The sequence below is a fragment of the Coffea arabica genome, chromosome 11e (assembly GCF_036785885.1).
Source record: "Coffea arabica cultivar ET-39 chromosome 11e, Coffea Arabica ET-39 HiFi, whole genome shotgun sequence".
Classification (NCBI taxonomy): domain Eukaryota; kingdom Viridiplantae; phylum Streptophyta; class Magnoliopsida; order Gentianales; family Rubiaceae; genus Coffea; species Coffea arabica.
In genome coordinates this window covers 58,661,398-58,679,096 of record NC_092331.1, presented here as the reverse complement: position 1 = coordinate 58,679,096, position 17,699 = coordinate 58,661,398, and the positions used below count along the sequence as shown (strand labels likewise).

The following is a 17,699-nucleotide window of genomic DNA, read 5'->3' as shown; positions in this document are numbered from 1 at the left end:
CAATATGGAATGGTAACGACCGCAATCGCGATTGCAAATTTGAACCATGTCTAAAATTGACATCATCCCACTGATTGGCTGCTTTCTAATAGATATATTTTTGATGCCAATATAAAATTTTTGTCTAAAACCTAGAAAATAAATTAGCAAATGAACAAACCAATCAATGTCGAAAATCTAGTAACTTTAGTTCCACCAGCTAAAGTTGAATTTGGACATTTTACATATTAGTCATATATTTTAATACAAATTTCCTTCTAAAATGAGATCCCTTAAAAAACCAAAAAGAAGGAAATAGGATAAGGCAGAGTTCCATTTAATCCATGATAATAATAATTAGAGAAAGATGACTACATAAACACATTGGAGATCTAATTCAATTGCAACAAGAGAGGGGAGTGAGGAAGGGGAGGGAGGCGGTAAAAGGTGGAGAGTGATGGTGGCAAAAGGTGGGAATGGTAGAGGATTGTTGTTGGCTGAGGAAAAAATTTTGGAGGTGATGGTGGAGGTTGGTTGTTAGAGGTCCTTTTTCTTTCACTTATATATATTAGAATAATTATGTTATTTCATCTGCCCCCGTTATTTTAACAATTGATATTCTAGATTCGTTCAAACGACGAGGGGTTGGAATGCACATTTTGAAATCACAAGGAACTTTTTTGTAAGTTGACTTAACCACGTGGAACTATTCTACATTTTGCCCTTAAATATTTCCCCCTTCAACAAAAAGGAATACCAAAATGTTCAACAACTAAACACACCTAATAGAGTACAAAGATGCAAATAATAAATCCATCACCCTGACCAAATCTGCCAAGAGTCCTGATGTAAAGTGAATAAACTGAACCATCTTAAAAAAAGCAGCGAAAGGGACACAAATCTGCCAACAGTTCTGATGATACGACATTGTAGGAATAAAGTGAACCATCTTAAAAATGTAGTGAAACGGACACAAAATTCAACATGGACTCAGTAGAGAGGACGGCAAAGAGGGAATGCAGAAGAGGGCATCAAACCATTATCTTGGCAGATCTCACAAACAAACTGTCAACCACCTTGCCCATATTCTCAATAGTTTCCAATGTAGCTGGGTATATAGCATCTGTCTTTGGGTCGTCAAAAATTACAAGGCATCCAGCCCCCTGGTCCAGAGTGCCCGCAAACTTCTTATCCAGAATCATCTGAGATAATTTCTTCTCAACATGTTCAGCCGGCAACTCAATTAATTCAGCAATGTGAGCTATTTCAACCCGAGAGAAAGGCTCAATCAACCGGCAAAGGTTCTGCTCCAACAAAGTGTCATACAGTGATGAGAGGTGCCTGTGGACAATAGGATCTCCCTCTAACTGGGCCCTAAAGTTCCGAAGTGCAGTCTCAAAGAGCTTAAGAGAGCGTTTTGAATGAGCATCAGCAACTGCTTTCATTGCATCAAGTTCTGGGCCCTGATACTGCAAGCCCACCTTGGGGGATGATATTATTCCTGCCACATCATCAGCCTGGCTGACCATGATTTTACACAGCAGCATGTACTTTAGGCTATATATGGCCTGGGGATCTTCAAGGGCATTGAAAGCTTCAAATGCCTCATAGAAGTAACTGTAAGCAGTCTTATAATCTTTTTCCTCAGCATGGAGAATCCCACTCTGCAGATCAATCGTGCCCTGCTGTGCTGGAGGAACATAAATAGCATTTGCTGCTGTTCTTGCAGCTGTAAGTGCAGCTTTGGCTTTAGGAAGATTCCTCAAAGAGAAATGAAGCTTGCTCTCTAGCAAGTCAATCTCCACAAGAAGCAGCTTGTCATCTAATCTTCTCACCTCCTTGATTAGTCCAGAAAGGAGAGCCAAAGCTTCAGAATACTCCTTGTTCTCCATCAAAAGAGCTGCGAGTTTTGCCTCAATGCGCTGACGAAGGAAAGTTCGCTTCTCATCACGTGTCCATTGCACAATTTCCTTGCATAGGGCAATCTGAAGATCAGATGTACCAGGTATTTTGGCCACCGTATCAACAATTCCACGAACAATTTTTGCAGTTTTTGCTTTGGGGATCAAGGAAAAGAAGGGCCGAAGTTGGGTCAGAAGGTTCTTAAGTTCCTCTGCCCTATTTTCCTGCCTAAGCAGATCAGAGAGATTGGAGATGGCCTGCTCCTTTATTCTTAGGGCCTCTGGAGAAGATGAAGGGTTGGCAAGTATCTGGTAATAGATAGAAATGGCCTCAGAAGGGCTAGTGGCTTCAGAAGCTTGTGTAAGTGAAGCAGTGGTAGCTGGCAGGGAAGATGAAGACATGGTAACGTCTCAGATGTTTGGACACCTGTGATTCAAGATACAATTAGGATCACATAGCTTGCAGAAAGCCTGGATGCCCTATCTTTAAGGCTAAATTGAATTACAGGATGCAGTTATAAACATGTAACCAGGAATCAATAGAAGAAAACATGGACTCTCAAAGTAACACAAGACTAAGAGACAGCAAGTTATGTCTATGTGCTCCGATATGGAAAGAAGTTCATCTTTGACACACAATATACCATCATTTAATACATCTTGACTTCCAAGAGCTGAAACTAAGCAGGAACAACTACAAAACGTATTGCAGTTATTTCAAGTGCAAGGCACATCTAGGCATTATGGCCCCCTGAAGCTTAAGCACAAGGCACAGGTGTGAACACAATCATATATGGTAGAAAAATATGCATATGCAACATTTTATCATTTATTAAAAGGACATCAATGTCCAGCACAAAAGAATAAGCATATTACTACAAGAATCATAAATATATGTGACACTAACATAATCACAAAAAGAAAGGGCATCAACACAAAATAAGAAGATTAAGCATGACAAAAAGGGATAATAGTTAGAAATTTATAAAGAATACTATAATTATTGCCAAAATCATCTCCATCTCCAATCTCCACATTATCTTCTGAATCATAATATAGTCCAACCGCCACTAATTCCAGAGTCAATAAAAAACATAAACTTTAAATTTTGTAAATCAACAAAACCACAGGAAATGAAAAAGAGAGCACTTAAGAGCCTTCAACCACTGCGCCCAAAAGGCACACGAACTTTTGAACAATCGTCTAATCAGAAACAAAATCGCGCCTTGCTGTGCCTCTGGGCGTAGGCATGCGCCTAGTGCACCATTGATAACTATGAGACAGTTAGTAGTTACAGCATTATATTTTGGATGACAAACTAATCAGAAAGGGAACTAGTCATTAACTTTACAGGAAAATAAAAAAGGCAATAGTTTTAGCAAAAAGTCCCAAAACTCCAAAAAAGGCTATAGCAAAAATCTTATACTCCACAACCCATACTCTGGGCATACTTGTGATAAATTATTACCCTGCTCAATGCCATTCAATAATCCCTGTCACCATATAGTATCTGACATCATAATGCCATAGCCTATCCCCACCTCACATTCACATAGTAGCACAACTATTACAACATAGCAACTAGTCCAACCTAACTTGCCCTGTAAATTTATTGGTTAATCATCTTCCAGAATTTTCCATAACTATGGCCACTGTCAAATTCATAGTAATAATGGTATTGATTATATTTACATGATATTTAGAAAGTTCCACTCCTCATACCTCAAGACATTCGACTAAAATTTTCAATTCCACCTACAGCCAAAATGAAGTAAATCAAATTAACGATCCCAAAGAACTTATATTGGTTAGATTAAGTCCCCACGCCTTCTCCCACTTCCCCCCAAACCCCCTCCCCCCACCCAGTGAAAACAAAAAAGACTAGCGAAGTTGAATTGATGAAAGAAGAAAGGTGTACGGAAAATTCAGGGGAACAACATAGGCCCCAATTTTTAGAAGTCTAAGCTCATAAACAAAATAAGCCAAAATCAAATTAAAAATCTCTTCCGAATCGAACTTTTATCTCACAGCATCCTCACTCATCCGTCCAAGTCCTATTTAAGTTCTTAGAAAGTCCAATGACACAGCTTTGTGGCCATATTCAAAAGGGCAACTTTCCAAATCCAAATTCAGAGCTAACATGAACAAGAAAAAAATTATCAGGGGGAAAAGGGGAAAAGAAAAAAAACAACTCTGATCAGATCATAGGAGAAATCATGAAGTTTCGAGAGTTAGCGTCGATAATCTTCCAAGACTAGCAGACGTTTTAATTGTCAAATTTTATTTTCTTCCGACTATTCAAAGATAAAAAACTGAAAACCAATCCACAAATTTAGCATCCCCAGCGAGAAACCAATCACCCAAAAAAAAAAAAAAAATCAAAGAGCTAACCAAGAATTGCTATGAATGGAACTAGGGTTAAAAATTTTGATGGAAACATGAAATTGAAAGATACCTTCGATCAGCAAAATCTGAAATTGGAGTTCTGAGTGATTCAGAATTAGGGCTCGCGAATGTGTTAGGAACTAACTGTGGATATCGGATGTCCCCTGCGGGACTGTATATACCTAGTATGCAGAAAAGAAACCCATCTCGCAAGCTAATTTGATTCAATAATCATCTGAATTTAGTATTTCATCCCTTTATCTTTTAATATTTACCTTGAGGGCCCATTCTGAAATACTAATGACAATTAAGTCCCGGAAAATTACATCCATAATTTTATTTTATTTTTTCAAATTTAGAAATGGAAGAACAAAGTACGGAGAAGAAAAAAGCAGCAAAGCACGGAATCAAATTTAAGAGAAAATTAAGGCCCCGTTTTGGTAAGTGAGTTTTTTTTATGTTTATCTAAAACTTTAATGTAATTCATTGTAGAAGTTTTTTGAAAATTTTTTGAAGTGTATAAATTTTTGAATATTTTAAAGTGTATAGTCTAAAAATCTTGAAAAGTTTTTTGAAATTATTGTAGATAAAATTTTTAAAAAACTTGTAGCAGACAAACTTGACAAAAAACTTGACTGCCAAACAAGGCCTAAGGCTGCAAACGAATTGAGCAACTCAAGTTCGAGTCAATCAAGTCGAACTCAAGTTCAAAGATATTCAGCTTGTTAACTTACGAGTTAGCTCGATTATATATATATATAAGTTTTATTTTAATAGTAAAATTACATATATATTCCTAATATATTATTATTTGTTAAGAAAAATTATTATTTTATTTATTTTTTAAAAATAAAATAACTTTTTTTATGTTTTCAAACTTGAACTCGAGATCGACCTGTTACATTGAGAGCTCGAGTTCGAGCTTGATACAACTAAGTTTAGGCTTGGATCGATTAGGACAAAATTTGACTCGACTCGACTCATTTACAGCTCTAGAGAAAATTGTTAAACCCATATGCAAAAATTAATCTAACTCAAATAGTTATATAGAAACCAAGTATAGTAATTATTTGAAAGATTAGAGTTGACAAAAAAAAAAATTTATTTGAAAGATTAGAGCAAAGGTATCATACTTTAAATAGGATAAACTTATTTGGAATATCGTAGCACTTTTTTTTATGTGATGTATATGAGATAAAAAGGTGATTGAAAATTATGTTTATGATGCAATTTGAATAATACTCGAATTTTTTTTTAATAAATCATGCCGACCAAACGAGAGAATTTAACGTATTCTTCTTCAAAATTATGTTCAGAAAATCACATATTCAATAAATTTAATTTAACACTATCCACGTTTACCAAATGGCTAATGCTTCTTATTCTTGAGTTTGTACGAAGTAGGTGTTAAAATTTTGGCTACAATGGTAGTCCACAAGTGAAATTTTCAGCTCTCTTTTGGCCACTGTGGCGAAATTCTGAAGAGTATCTTATTAGTTTTTATTTTTTCTCCCTAGCAGAGTATCTAACTATCTATCGACAAGGATTTTATATTTCACAGCTAAATCGTTTCCAATGTACAAGGGCAAGACAGATACATGAGTGGGCGGGCGGTCTCCAGTTCTACGTACATTAACAAAGTGACGGAACTTTTACCAAGTTGTCCAACAGAGAACTATGCTGCTCAGAGGCAACTGAAAACAGGTTTTGGGTAGCAAAATGCATGCAGTTGCATCCCGTGGGAATATCTCCCAGTACACAAGGCATCAGAAATTAATATGTTACAGAAAACATATCATTCAATAGCTTCGTTGATAAGGACTTGAATTAAGTGTTACAGAAAACATTTTGCGGTTTCTTGTCAAGGATCAACATCTTGGATATTCAGGGCGAAAGACATTTCGAAGAGGACCTGAGTCACTCTCTTGTAGACACTCTTAAATGATCTTGGACTGATGAAGTTTGACAGCTCAAGCAACTTGAACAACTGGAACTCTCCTACGAGCCAATAACATATCATTCAACTGGATTACTTGATGCAAAAGTTGATTGATTTTCTGCAATGCAAAACTTGAAGCACTTAGATATTCAGAATTTGTATAACTATGCAATTTTCCAGGAAGGAAAGTAAGACAGTGTTTCACATATGCTGAATTGGGCTTGCGATGCTCTGCAAGCCAAAAGAAGAGAGCAATTGTTCCACCTCTAGCAAACAAATTTAAAGTACTTCAACTGCGAACAGATATGTTAGACATCAGTCTGTTGAATTTTCTGAAGTGCATACATGCATCAGAAGAGACCGGAATAGATAAACGCTAAACATGAACAGCTGCTGAATTGAGAGTGATAAAGGTCTAGAGTGCACCTGGTCTTTTTCTCTGATGAGAAGTCTGAGATGCTGTTTGCTCTCTGCAGGTAGCGCTTGCCCGCGCCACCTCTTTGCTCTCCTATACAACACCACCACCAACAGCATTGCTCCCACTCCAGTTGTTGCTGAAGCAAATAACCACGTGCTAGCTCTACGATCAGCACAATTCCTCATTCTTGAAACAATTTTCTCAATCCCAGAACTGAAAAATCCCAAACCCCTTTTTATCCAGTTTCCGTCTTTGTTTTCAACCTTAGCTTCTTCAACCTCACTCTGGTGATCGCCATCAGATGACAACGAGGCAGGGGAAGACGAGGGATGTAACTGCTGTTGTTCCTCAATATGTGACTGCTGTTGTTCCTCGATCAGCTGGTCCTTGGTTAAAGAAACAACTGGTAAGTTTTCCTGATTACTTGGTGGAAAAATTGCACGGTCAGTAGAAAAGAAACTGTCTTTGATTACCACTGAATTTTCGTCATCCTCATTCCGATGAGCTTTCGTTGTGAAGAATGGTGATTGTACTTCAACCCAATCACTTTCTCCTCCAGATATATCTTCATTTTCCATACCTTGATCAGTAGAAAGTTATATGAAGCATATCAGCAATGGGAGTATTTAAGACTGCTAGTGCAAAACTCGCAGCTTCTCGTGTCTTTTTCGTGGTCACTGATGTTTTATCCAAAGAATTCCACAAGGCAGGATCCAGCTAGAATTTCCTCTTCCAGGATATTTATGCCGGGGTATTAACAAATCTAAGCGGACAAGTGCATGCTAAGGTTCAATTGTTCTGGAGATATTTTGCCAAAAATATCTTTAAAGGCTGATGTGTTCTTAGGAATCTGGCTTTGGCAGCTTGTTCCACATAGGCAACAAGGTTGAAAAAATACAAAAAGAAAAAGCACATCCTTTTTGCACAGACATAGACAGCAGCCTGGTTAGTGTATCTATAAGAACCCAAGAAAACCAATAGGGTTTTAAAGCATATTATTCAGAATTGCCCAAAAATGACTATTAACATTTTGGGATTCAATTAAAAAGTGGAATAGAGAGTGGCACAGGGTGTGGGATAGAAGATCCGTTGCGTAATTAAAGGCTCATGTTTGGATTTCCTTGTTTTTGAAAAAACAAGTTTTTCAAATACAATATTATAATAATATACAAACAAAAACAACTCAAAAAAAAAATCTCATACAAAAGTTTTTCATATGCACTGCTATAATAAAGTTTTTCAAAAACATACCAAAAAATAGCTAATCCAAACAGACACAAAATTGGAAAACTGACATATCTGAGGTTGCTCAAGAAGCTCAATTATACCTGTTCTTTATTAGCAGTCAAATCCTTTAATGGCCATCCCCATTGCCTTCACAGAAGATTTGAATATGGAAAAAGAGAGACAAAAATCACTGCCTTGACCTTGAGGTTGCTTTCAGTTGGGCAGTCCCACATCGGAAAAGGAAGTAGGACGAGAAGCACTAACAGGTGGATAAAAGGAGAACGAATGGGCTTGTATTACATACTTACCTGGACGGGGTCAATGGCTGATCAAGAAGGTCTATGGCCTAGGTTGGTGACCTCCATTGCACTTGGGAGGGGTGCCTGCCTATGGTCTCCCCAAGTGGGAGAGCCAACGTCATAATTTGTGATAGTAGGGGCCTGCGTTCGCGCGGCCCCTGCCCAAGTCGATAACCCAAATGTTAAGCATTAGCCCATTTACGCACGTGAGCCCAAAATTCTATAGGACAGATTTTTTTTTTAACTAATTGAGCGGGAAAGGACATAGTTTAGATTTGGTAATTTTACAAGCAACCATTCAAAAGCAAAATATTGATATGTCTTTTGCTGGGTAATGTTACTAGCAACCCGTCAAATACAGAATATAATAATGTTTTTGAACTTTCAATTGATACAAAATATGACGGTATAAAAATATATTTTTTATTGAACTTTCTTTTAGTATAAATATATTTTGTTATTTTTTAAACTTTTGATTTTATTCTTATAAAAATTAATTTTTATCCTAATCACCTAATCCTATTTTACCAATATAACTGGTCATAATCACCTTAAATATTACTATAATTACATAAACCAAAGTTCTTTCATAAAAATTGTATGTGACAAACAAAATTTACACAAAATTGATTCATTTTATGTAATTATTTTTTAATTACATACACATCCGGGGGGGGGGGGGTGTGTTCTTAACACCAGTCATGATTTTTTCAAAAAAAAAAAAAACTAATAATAATTTGGAGGATTTAAAACCAAAATTCGCAACACTAATTGTGTTTTGTTAAAATCAGTTGGGATTATGATTTATGACTATGGCAGGAGTCACAACTACCACCTCGGCAGGAGCAGAATTTGACTGGTCGTTATTGAAGCGCCAAAACAGAGCGCCTTTATATGACACTGTCGAGTGCTTGTCAACTACCAGCCACCTGTTAGTCCGTCTTTCGCATCTAGTGTAATTTCCTAATTCCCACAAAACCCATCTCCAAAATTCCCAGTAAACCTATAGGATAAGGTAAACAATCATCTAGACTTTGCCATTAATCTTTTATCTCCATGGTATGTTCAGTTGCACCATATTCACCATCAAAGGAAGGGCCAAGAATAAGGTTTCTTTATCTGAACCCCACAATTTTTTTTTGGGGCTATAATATTGGATGTTTAGGTGATGTATCGGCTAAATTAGATGGAATTTCAAAATAATGCATCGGAATTCTGATGATTTTAGGTGGGCGGGGAGGGGTTGGGGGTGTTCTTCTGTTGTTTCTACTGATATGCTTTGATTTATGCCTTTTCTTGATCGTATGTAACTGTGATATTTCTGCATGTCCATCGAGTGTCCTCAGCTCATTTACTTCATCACCTTCAAATTAAAGCACCAATTTAGGCTACAGGGATCCATTTATGTGAAACATCGTCAGAAAATGTATCTTTGATGTTGTATGAGATTAATTTAGATTCCTAGGTGGTTTCAGATTATCTTAGAGTAAGAAAGAAAGAGAAAAAAAATCTGAAAAGTTACAGCAACGTGCAAAATTAAGTTTTAGTGAACTGTTTGATGTTGTTCAGTGTTGGATGACTATCAATTAACTTCTTGATTAGGTGCAGTGTGGCTGTTGAAGATTAAATACTCTGAAGACTTCCAGATTTTCCTTTGATGACCTGCAAATGTTAGTTTCTGCACTTTTAACGTCTGTTGGAATAAACTTTGGGCTTTGTGTTCTGTTTTGGACACTATACTCTAGCTTGAGGAAACAACCTGCCAATTACCACGTCTATGCTCCCCGCTTGCTTTCTGATGGGCAGTCTCAAGGGAGCAGTACCTTCCGCTTGGAGAGACTATTGCCTACTCCCGATTGGGTGAGACGCGCGTGGCAGTCTTCTGAAGAGGAATTACTCTCTTCTTCTGGTTTGGATGCTGTTGTTTTCATGCGCATCATCACCTTCAGGTTAATCTTTTCTTTTTGAAGGACCAAAGATTGGAAGGTGTACCAACATTTTTTTGCACATTTTCTTGTGTCTAGATGAGTTCTCTAAAATTTTTTGAATTTTATATTTTGCTGCTCTAGAACCTGTAACTTGAGACGTTCTTGATGTTCAAGACAAGAAATACCAGGTGTCCTCTCTGAAATGCTTATCTTTTCTAAATTTTGCAGTTTGAGAGTAATTACTCTTGCTGTTGTTATTGGGGTGTTTATCCTCCTTCCGGTGAACTTCTCTGGAGATCAACTTCACGATGTAAATTTCGCTAACTTAACAAGTAGTTCTTTGGATATATTTACCGTCTCCAACGTGAAAGATGGCTCCAATAGGTAAGCATGATGAATAACATGGACTGTTGATTTTAAATGTACTCTGGATTTAAGAGATGCATGGAGAGACTTTGACTCTGGGGTGCTTAATTTGTGGCAGGCTATGGGCACACTTTTGCGCTGTATATCTCCTTACCATCTTTGTTTGTTTCCTTCTTTACCATGTAAGTTATATGTATGTCTATTTTATGGTTTCCAGCGTCCCCAAAACATGAGTGGACCTGTGTCTTCTCTTTGATCCTTTGATGAAATAAAAATTGGTAAAACCAGGGTATCATATTATGTGAAAATAGAGAATGCCGGAAATAGACAGCTGCTGCTCGAAACTATGCTAAACAAATATGTATAGGCGGAATATATATATGTAAACTGTTAAAGTTATCATTAATCTAGTTCTTACCAAAATACACAATCACACAAACACACACATGTACATGATATGCTGTTGATGTATATATTTGAAACCTTCATACAATTAAAATAAGTTAAATTGCTTCCAAATGTCAATTCTGCAGGAATACAAATATGTTTCCTCTAGAAGGATTTCATACTTTCTCTCATCAAAACCTCAGCCACATCAGTTCACCATTTTGGTTCGCAGTGTGCCTGTTTCTGCTGGGATCACTGTGAGTGACAGCGTTGAGAGATTTTTTAAGGAATATCATCCCAGTACATATTTATCACACGTGGTGGTGCGTAGAACGAACAAACTTAGATATCTCATAGTAAGTTCCATTAACTTTAAGGATTTAGATGGTTATGATATGTGGTGGTTACTCAAAGGAGAAAACTTTAAGATTTCATCCTAAGAAGTTTTGATGTACATTCCCAGGGGTCAGTTCCTGTATGTATATTACTATCTGAATTCTTTCATCCTTCCCATGTCTTTTATCTTCCAGTGAAATGCCATGTTTTTGTTATTGAAGTGATTGAGTTAGATAGTTTCACTTCCTAACAATACATTATAAATGTAGAAATCCTTTGTAATTTTTTAATTCAATTCTAGTGTAGGCTGTGTAGCTGATATTTTCTTTTTTACTGTTGATATATCCTAGTGTAGGCTGTGTAGCTGATATATCCTTTGAATTCAATCATTAGTCTCTGATATTCCCCTTGTATTAGCATATAATCATGGATATGCTTAAATTTGGTTCATGAAAAATTAGCTCATATTGGGAAAGTTAAACAGTATTTTTTATTTGGTCAGCAGGCATGGAGTTATTTCCACACTGCCTGATGTGTGTTGGATAGACCGTCAATTGTTTCATCGCTTCACTTACTTTATGTAATCAATGTTCCAGAATGACACAAAGAAGTTGTATAAAAGGCTTATCCACCTACAAAGAGAACCAACTGCTTCAAAATCCCAGCCTGGTAGTTTTTTTGGCTTGTTTGAGGCCAAGGATGATCTTGTGGATCACTATGAAAAGAAATTAGAAGATCTCGAGGAGAATGTTAGGTTGGTGCAATCAGACGTTTCAATGGCTGGAGAAGTATGTCCTCTGCCTTATAATCTTTGATGCATATATTTGATTTGCTTTTGGTTAATTATGAGAATAGTGTAAAACACAAAGTTCCTGAGAACCATAAATTCTGAATTTTGAGTCTGTGATCAGTCTAAATATTACTTGTTGGTCAATCTGTTACTTTAATTGCTTCAATAATTGCATTTCCTGCAAATGAATATTACGTAATATTTAGATTTTTCTCATTCTCCACTGCTCGCTTCTTACTGGAACTTTTCTTGTCAAACACGATTTTGTCATGGGTTGTTATTGCTTACACATCAACTTCAAGATAACATCTGAGAAATTAAGTCAAGATTGCTTTCCTTCTCTGATTTGATTGTCTTCATAAATCAGTGTTTGATTCACTGGTGAAGTTTATTTTGCTTGCCAATAAGCCATTGATCATACTAATGAGATTTATCTCCTGTTGCTGCCCCTCGTAACCCTGGCATGTGAAAGGAAGTTCGTGCAGCCTTTGTGTCTTTCAAATCACGATATGGAGCTGCAGCGGCACTGCACATACAACAAGCAGATAATCCTACGCAAATGGTAGCAGAGCAAGCTCCCGAACCACATGATGTTTATTGGCCTTTGTTCCCTGAATCATTCATGCGAAGATGGATATCTCAACTGATTGTCATCGTTGCTTGTATTCTCCTCACAGCTTTATTCCTTATTCCAGTTGTAGTTGTGCAAGGTCTCACTAACTTGTCTCAACTAGAAATCTGGTTACCATTCCTCAAGAGCATCCTGAATGTGTAAGATACTACCATCAAATTTCTCTCACATTGCATACATGATAAACATTTGAACAGTGGCAAGAATCTAGGTTAGTAAGGCACCTCCCCCAATGTCCATACTCTACCAAATATGATATCCCTCAACTGTTAACAACCTCTTAGTTGCATTCTAGTGTCACCAGTTTCATAAAATGTAGTGCCTGAGAATAGCAGCAGAGTACAAGTAGAATCGAGATTTTAGATCCCACGAGTCAAAACGGAAAATTAGACAAGGAATGAAAAAGGCAAGATTATCTATGAGATAAAAAGAAAAGAGATAATAATTTTTTCTTAAATCTGCCTTCCATCAAATGTAAGATATCAGGGTTCATGTAATAATGAGAATGACATTCAGAATTTTCCAACTAAGTGCCACTGTGTTGCTTGTGTTCAATTGAGTTTTATAACCACAAATTTGGTTGATATAATAGTTCAAAGCTGTAAAATATAATGTGGTTATACAGGTTTGAAGTTTCAGCGATGGGTAAGGAGTAAGATTAACTCATTTGAATACTCGAAAGAGACATCTTCTCTTACGCTTAACTTAGCATATGCAGGTGCAAAGAAATTTACAACCACATTCCGCAGGTGCTAATAACCATTGAAAAATAAATGTCAGAATTTTGTCCCCTGACTAAAATATCTTGAGAAATTTTCATGTAGTAGAGGTACATATTTGTATACTGCTGACATTCTTACTAGGTCTTTATCCAGCAATGAGAAAGGAACACTGTGGCTAGCCACACATTTCAACTAAGTTATCTCCATATAGACTTACGAACTTCAATTTTTTCCTAATTGGTTTAGATGGAACAAGTTAGAATTTTACCCCCACAAGCGATGAAATGATTAATATGACACAATGAACTTTAGGAATTATTTTCTTCTTTTGTCCTTGTTATTTAGTTCTTTTACTTATTTTGCAGAGCATTTGTCAGTCAAGTAGTTACAGGATACCTCCCCAGTCTTATTCTCCAGCTGTTTCTTATGATGATCCCTCCCATCATGAAGTTCCTATCCTCTGTACAAGGACACATATCTATTAGCGAGATAATAAAAAGTGCCTGCAACAAAGTTCTTTGGTTTACCATATGGAACATATATTTCGCAAATGTTCTTTCTGGATCGGTTTTCAGTCAGATATTCATCTTCCTTGAACCCAAGAACGTTCCTGCACGACTTGCTGTTGCAGTTCCTGCTCAGGTGATTATATTCAAAATACTTGCAGTTGCTATACCGGTTGTTTGTTCAAACATGACAGGACAAGTTCAAAAACTATGCTTCTACCGGAGTTTGAAAATTGAGTGCTGAACAATAAACAAAAATCATGAATGGGACAGAAACAGTATCTAGGTCCAACTTTTTGAGTACATTATGACTCTCTTTTCAGTGGGTCTTCTGGTAATGTCCTTCATCCGCACTGATATTTATTTAAGACAGTATTGTCTAAGGGTCAGAAAACATGTCCCCAGTTTATTTAAACATGTGAAGATTGCATATGCAGAGCTAAAAGTAAACAATCAAATAGAGGATCTTTCTGTAGAAAAATCTCATGTTCTTAGAAGAAATCAATTTTATGTGTAGGTTCTCTTTTAATGACATTTGTCAACTGAATCACAAACTGAGCAGGGGTAGGTACCTCAGATTTTCTGGACTTTACTGAAATTCAAGTTTGTATTTATGGTTGGAGTATCTATCAAGAGAAAAAGGATAATGTAAACTAGATCTTCGCCATTTCTGTCAAGGCAATGACCATGAGAGCACTGGATCACACCTGAGGTTCTATAAGAGCTATGTATTTCAACCTCAAAATCAAGGGTTTAAGTTCCTTATCTATGGCAAACCTGTTAGTCCTTATATGAATGTAATGAACTGTACTTATTGTAAGAGTCTGAATACTTTGATTGTTAAAGATGCATTTCACTCTCTGAAATTTAGAACTGAATTCAGTTGTCTATTGCTTAATCTTCTTGATGATAATGTAATTGTCTTTTAATTTTACTACCATTTCTGTAGGCATCATTCTTCATCGCCTACGTGGTCACATCAGGATGGACAAGTACTACATCAGAGCTCTTCCGTCTTATACCTCTCATTTGCAGCCTAATAAGAAAATGTTTCTCTGGAAATACAAATAATGAACTTAAAGATCCAGCATTCCCCTATCACGGGGTCCTTCCAAGGGTTCTCTTTTTTGGCCTACTTGGTATAACGTACTTCTTCCTGGCCCCTCTGATTCTGCCATTTCTCTTGGTTTACTTCTGTCTTGCATACACGATATATTCTAACCAGGTTTGTAGTTGAAGTTTATGTTTTTGACAGTCAATAAAGACAGTTGATTTTTTAGTTTTTGGCGAGTGTTAGGACTGTGGTGTAAGTTGAACTTAAACATAGAATTAACTGATGATTTGCAACCTTAATATGCAGTTTATCAATGTATATGCACCACTATATGAGACTGCTGGAAAATTCTGGCCAATTGTCCACAACTCCATGATCTTCTCTCTTCTATTGATGCATGCCATTGCAGTGGGAATCTTCACACTTAAAAAGCTTCCTCTAGCATCAAGTTTAGTATTTCCTCTTCCAGTTATAACTTTGATCTTCAATGCATATTGCCGGAAGCGTTTTCTACCCATCTTTGTGGCATATTCTGCTGAGGTACATTCATCTATCTTACTATTTTCCCCTTTCTATCTCATGGTTATCTTAACTTTAGTTATAAATTGCATCAGTTAAATGTCAGTTTCACATATCCCAGAGACAATAAAAACAACTTATTAGCAATCCATGAATCACAAACTAGTTTATAAGATCCTTGTAGGCTACTGAAAAATTTTTTAATCTGTTCTCATCATTTCTTTTTACTTCCATGTCATCATTCTAAACTTGTTTCACAAACTTTACTTTAGACTTTGATAAAGAAGGACAGAGAGGACATCAATGATGCTACAACTGCTGAGTTTTTTAATAAATTAGTTGCTGCCTACCAAGATCCAGCTTTATTACCCATGCAATATTCTTCAGATTCCAACAGAGAAAGGACGTCTCTTCTATCTCCTGTTTGAATATTGAGGCTGTTGGAGTGGCATCTGATCCACATTCCAGATGGAAAGTTTTGCAGGATAAAAATTTTTCTGTCTTTTGCACTTTTTTTTTTTCAATAAAAACTCAACAGCTATTCTACATATGAACACCATGTAGTCTACACTGGTGTCATTTGGGTAGTGAAGAGGCTTCACATATATAAGTTGCAGATTGCTGCTTTTGTTTTATATGTTATATATTTGTCTACAGTATTTCAACTTATAAGTATAGCTTGTCAGGATGCTATGTCTTCTTCCTAAGGAATTTCTGTATATGCCATTTGTGAGACCTAGGATTACTTCTCCAGTTAAAGTTGGATGACTAAGGGGAGGCATTTTGGATTTGGCGCTGTAACTTTCTGTCTTTGCAGAAGCAACAAATGGCAGAGGTCTGGTTTGTGTTTTTAACAGACAGATAACAAGGTCAGATATCCAATTATTTGTCTATCAAGCCAGGACATGTTCCTTTCTGGTTAACTATTAAGTGATGCAGTTCAGAATAGCAGAGAGACTCTGAGAGGGTCAATATACTTGTCCGTCAATGATAAAGCCAAAATGATTAGTGATTTCTAGGCCAAGAGTTCTTATTTATCTTTAAAAAATGGTTTGACAACACTTGACTCTTATCAAAGGACAAAACAAATTGCATTTCACAAGTATGGTCAATAATTTGGGTCTATGTTGTTGATTTTCCTCAAATGCTGCAAAATGGTGTACTTGAGCAGGCAAGCTAGGAAACAAGAAGGAAACCTCCTTTTTCTTTCTCAGTTTGGCATTATATGTTTGGTTTGCGCCGAATGTGCAAAGAACCGCGTTTCAAACAGGAGATTGGGATGTAATAATGAACATAAAAGTTAAAGGATACAATTAATATCTTTCTTGCAAGTAACCCAATGCATTTTCCTGCTCCGTGTCATCTCATGCAGATTATTTGTTTTTGTCTGGATTAATTTACAAATAATGACTTTTAAATATGGAAAAGAAAGAGTTAAACTGGTTTACAGGAGAAGAATACAGCCTCGTAATCTAATGCATCTTGTACAATCTTGAAAGGAAGAATTTCATATCTTATAAGCATCACTGTGGGTTTAGTCCAGAATGGAATAGGCAAGTCCTAGTCGCCATGGATTCGGTACCTTCCTTACTTTTTCACCTCAACTACAAGGTTAAGCGCAGAAAAATTCTCATTCAATGACTCGTAGCATTTTTCTTGGATTTAGCCTCGAAACAGATCAAAAGGATCAATAATCCGCATTTCTACAGGAGGCAAAGATGTAGCTACAAGTACTACAGGCTCTTGCTTTTAGTCGTATTATCTGGCAGCAACCTGATATTCTGCCACACACACACACGTATATATAACCAAACAGAAGTTACAGAACTGGGACATTCTTAAATGTTCTCCTAACTCGACTGTCACCATTTTATTAGTAGCAGAAGCCAGAAAGATAATTATCGACATTCTGAAGCACAGGAGAGAATGAGAAAGCGAAAGGGCAGCGATGGAGAAGATGAGGAAGGAAAGACTAATGATCGCGAAATGGGATGTTGATCAAACAAGAAATGAGTCTGCATATCTGGAACTTGGAGGAACTCAGCTTCAGAGAGGTAGAAAACGCTATGTGGGAGTTCGACAGAGACCATCATCAATTATGCAAAAGACACAGCAGAGGAAGCTAAAAAACAAAAAATCTCCAAGCGAAAGTTTGCTACAGTCAAATTAGATTAGAAGTGCAAGTTGGGCCTTATGATAAAATAACTATTTGGGGGGTTGGAAGCCCCCTCTGCTACCACATATGCATCAGTTGTTATAGTGAAGCCGGCTATAGCTCAAAATTCATTATACTTGTACTGAAATGAATTTTG

At 36.7% G+C, this 17,699-nt stretch overlaps 3 protein-coding genes and 1 non-coding gene across 10 annotated transcripts; 2 read left to right on the top strand and 2 right to left on the bottom strand.

Moving 5' to 3' along the window:
- Positions 1-767: 767 nt before the first annotated feature.
- LOC113719131 (26S proteasome non-ATPase regulatory subunit 11 homolog) lies at positions 768-4,473 on the bottom strand. Its single transcript, XM_027244200.2, has 2 exons — positions 4,336-4,473; positions 768-2,307 (listed from the first exon to the last, which is right to left on the bottom strand). Exon 2 carries the CDS (start codon positions 2,280-2,282, stop codon positions 1,011-1,013), a length of 1,272 nt encoding a protein of 423 aa, XP_027100001.1. The 5' UTR covers positions 2,283-2,307; positions 4,336-4,473; the 3' UTR covers positions 768-1,010.
- Positions 4,474-5,970: 1,497 nt separating this feature from the next.
- On the bottom strand, positions 5,971-7,361 carry LOC113718930 (uncharacterized). 3 transcript variants are annotated; one of them, XM_027243863.2, is made up of 2 exons: positions 6,631-7,352; positions 5,971-6,322 (listed from the first exon to the last, which is right to left on the bottom strand). In XM_027243863.2, the coding sequence occupies exons 1-2, from the start codon at positions 7,198-7,200 to the stop codon at positions 6,236-6,238; spliced, it is 657 nt and encodes a 218-aa protein (XP_027099664.1). In that variant the 5' UTR covers positions 7,201-7,352; the 3' UTR covers positions 5,971-6,235. The 3 variants fall into 3 exon arrangements, with proteins under 3 accessions (XP_027099664.1, XP_027099665.1, XP_027099666.1); XM_027243864.2 differs by lacking the exon at positions 5,971-6,322 and having other exon boundaries at positions 6,377-7,008; positions 7,096-7,361; XM_027243865.2 differs by lacking the exon at positions 5,971-6,322 and having other exon boundaries at positions 6,377-7,002; positions 7,096-7,358.
- A 788-nt stretch (positions 7,362-8,149) lies between these two features.
- On the top strand, positions 8,150-8,310 carry LOC113719784 (U1 spliceosomal RNA). Its single transcript, XR_003455029.1, has one exon. It is a non-coding gene; the product is annotated as a U1 spliceosomal RNA (small nuclear RNA).
- Positions 8,311-9,015: 705 nt separating this feature from the next.
- LOC113717608 (CSC1-like protein HYP1) lies at positions 9,016-16,175 on the top strand. Of its 5 annotated transcripts, none has more exons than XM_027242367.2 (11): positions 9,016-9,163; positions 9,751-10,097; positions 10,305-10,460; positions 10,561-10,624; positions 10,976-11,185; positions 11,762-11,953; positions 12,428-12,726; positions 13,674-13,950; positions 14,764-15,039; positions 15,175-15,408; positions 15,660-16,175. In XM_027242367.2, exons 2-11 carry the CDS (start codon positions 9,817-9,819, stop codon positions 15,813-15,815), a joined length of 2,145 nt encoding a protein of 714 aa, XP_027098168.2. In that variant the 5' UTR covers positions 9,016-9,163; positions 9,751-9,816; the 3' UTR covers positions 15,816-16,175. The 5 variants fall into 5 exon arrangements, with proteins under 5 accessions (XP_027098168.2, XP_027098167.2, XP_027098166.2 ...); XM_027242366.2 differs by having other exon boundaries at positions 9,021-9,257; positions 9,757-10,097; XM_027242365.2 differs by having other exon boundaries at positions 9,022-9,257.
- The last annotated feature ends 1,524 nt before the right edge of the window (positions 16,176-17,699 follow it).

What these genes read in the sequence shown, in the direction of transcription:
- LOC113719131 (XM_027244200.2), bottom strand. Translation starts at nt 2,282, where the DNA reads ATGTCTTCATCTTCCCTGCCAGCTACCACTGCTTCACTTACACAAGCT.
- LOC113718930 (XM_027243863.2), bottom strand. Translation starts at nt 7,200, where the DNA reads ATGGAAAATGAAGATATATCTGGAGGAGAAAGTGATTGGGTTGAAGTA. An exon ending in TCATCAGAGAAAAAGACCAG is followed by an intron (nt 6,323 to 6,630) that starts GTGCACTCTAGA and finishes TTTGCATTGCAG; the next exon opens with AAAATCAATCAACTTTTGCA.
- LOC113717608 (XM_027242367.2), top strand. Translation starts at nt 9,817, where the DNA reads ATGTTAGTTTCTGCACTTTTAACGTCTGTTGGAATAAACTTTGGGCTT. An exon ending in GTGAAAGATGGCTCCAATAG is followed by an intron (nt 10,461 to 10,560) that starts GTAAGCATGATG and finishes AATTTGTGGCAG; the next exon opens with GCTATGGGCACACTTTTGCG. An exon ending in TTTGTTTCCTTCTTTACCAT is followed by an intron (nt 10,625 to 10,975) that starts GTAAGTTATATG and finishes TCAATTCTGCAG; the next exon opens with GAATACAAATATGTTTCCTC.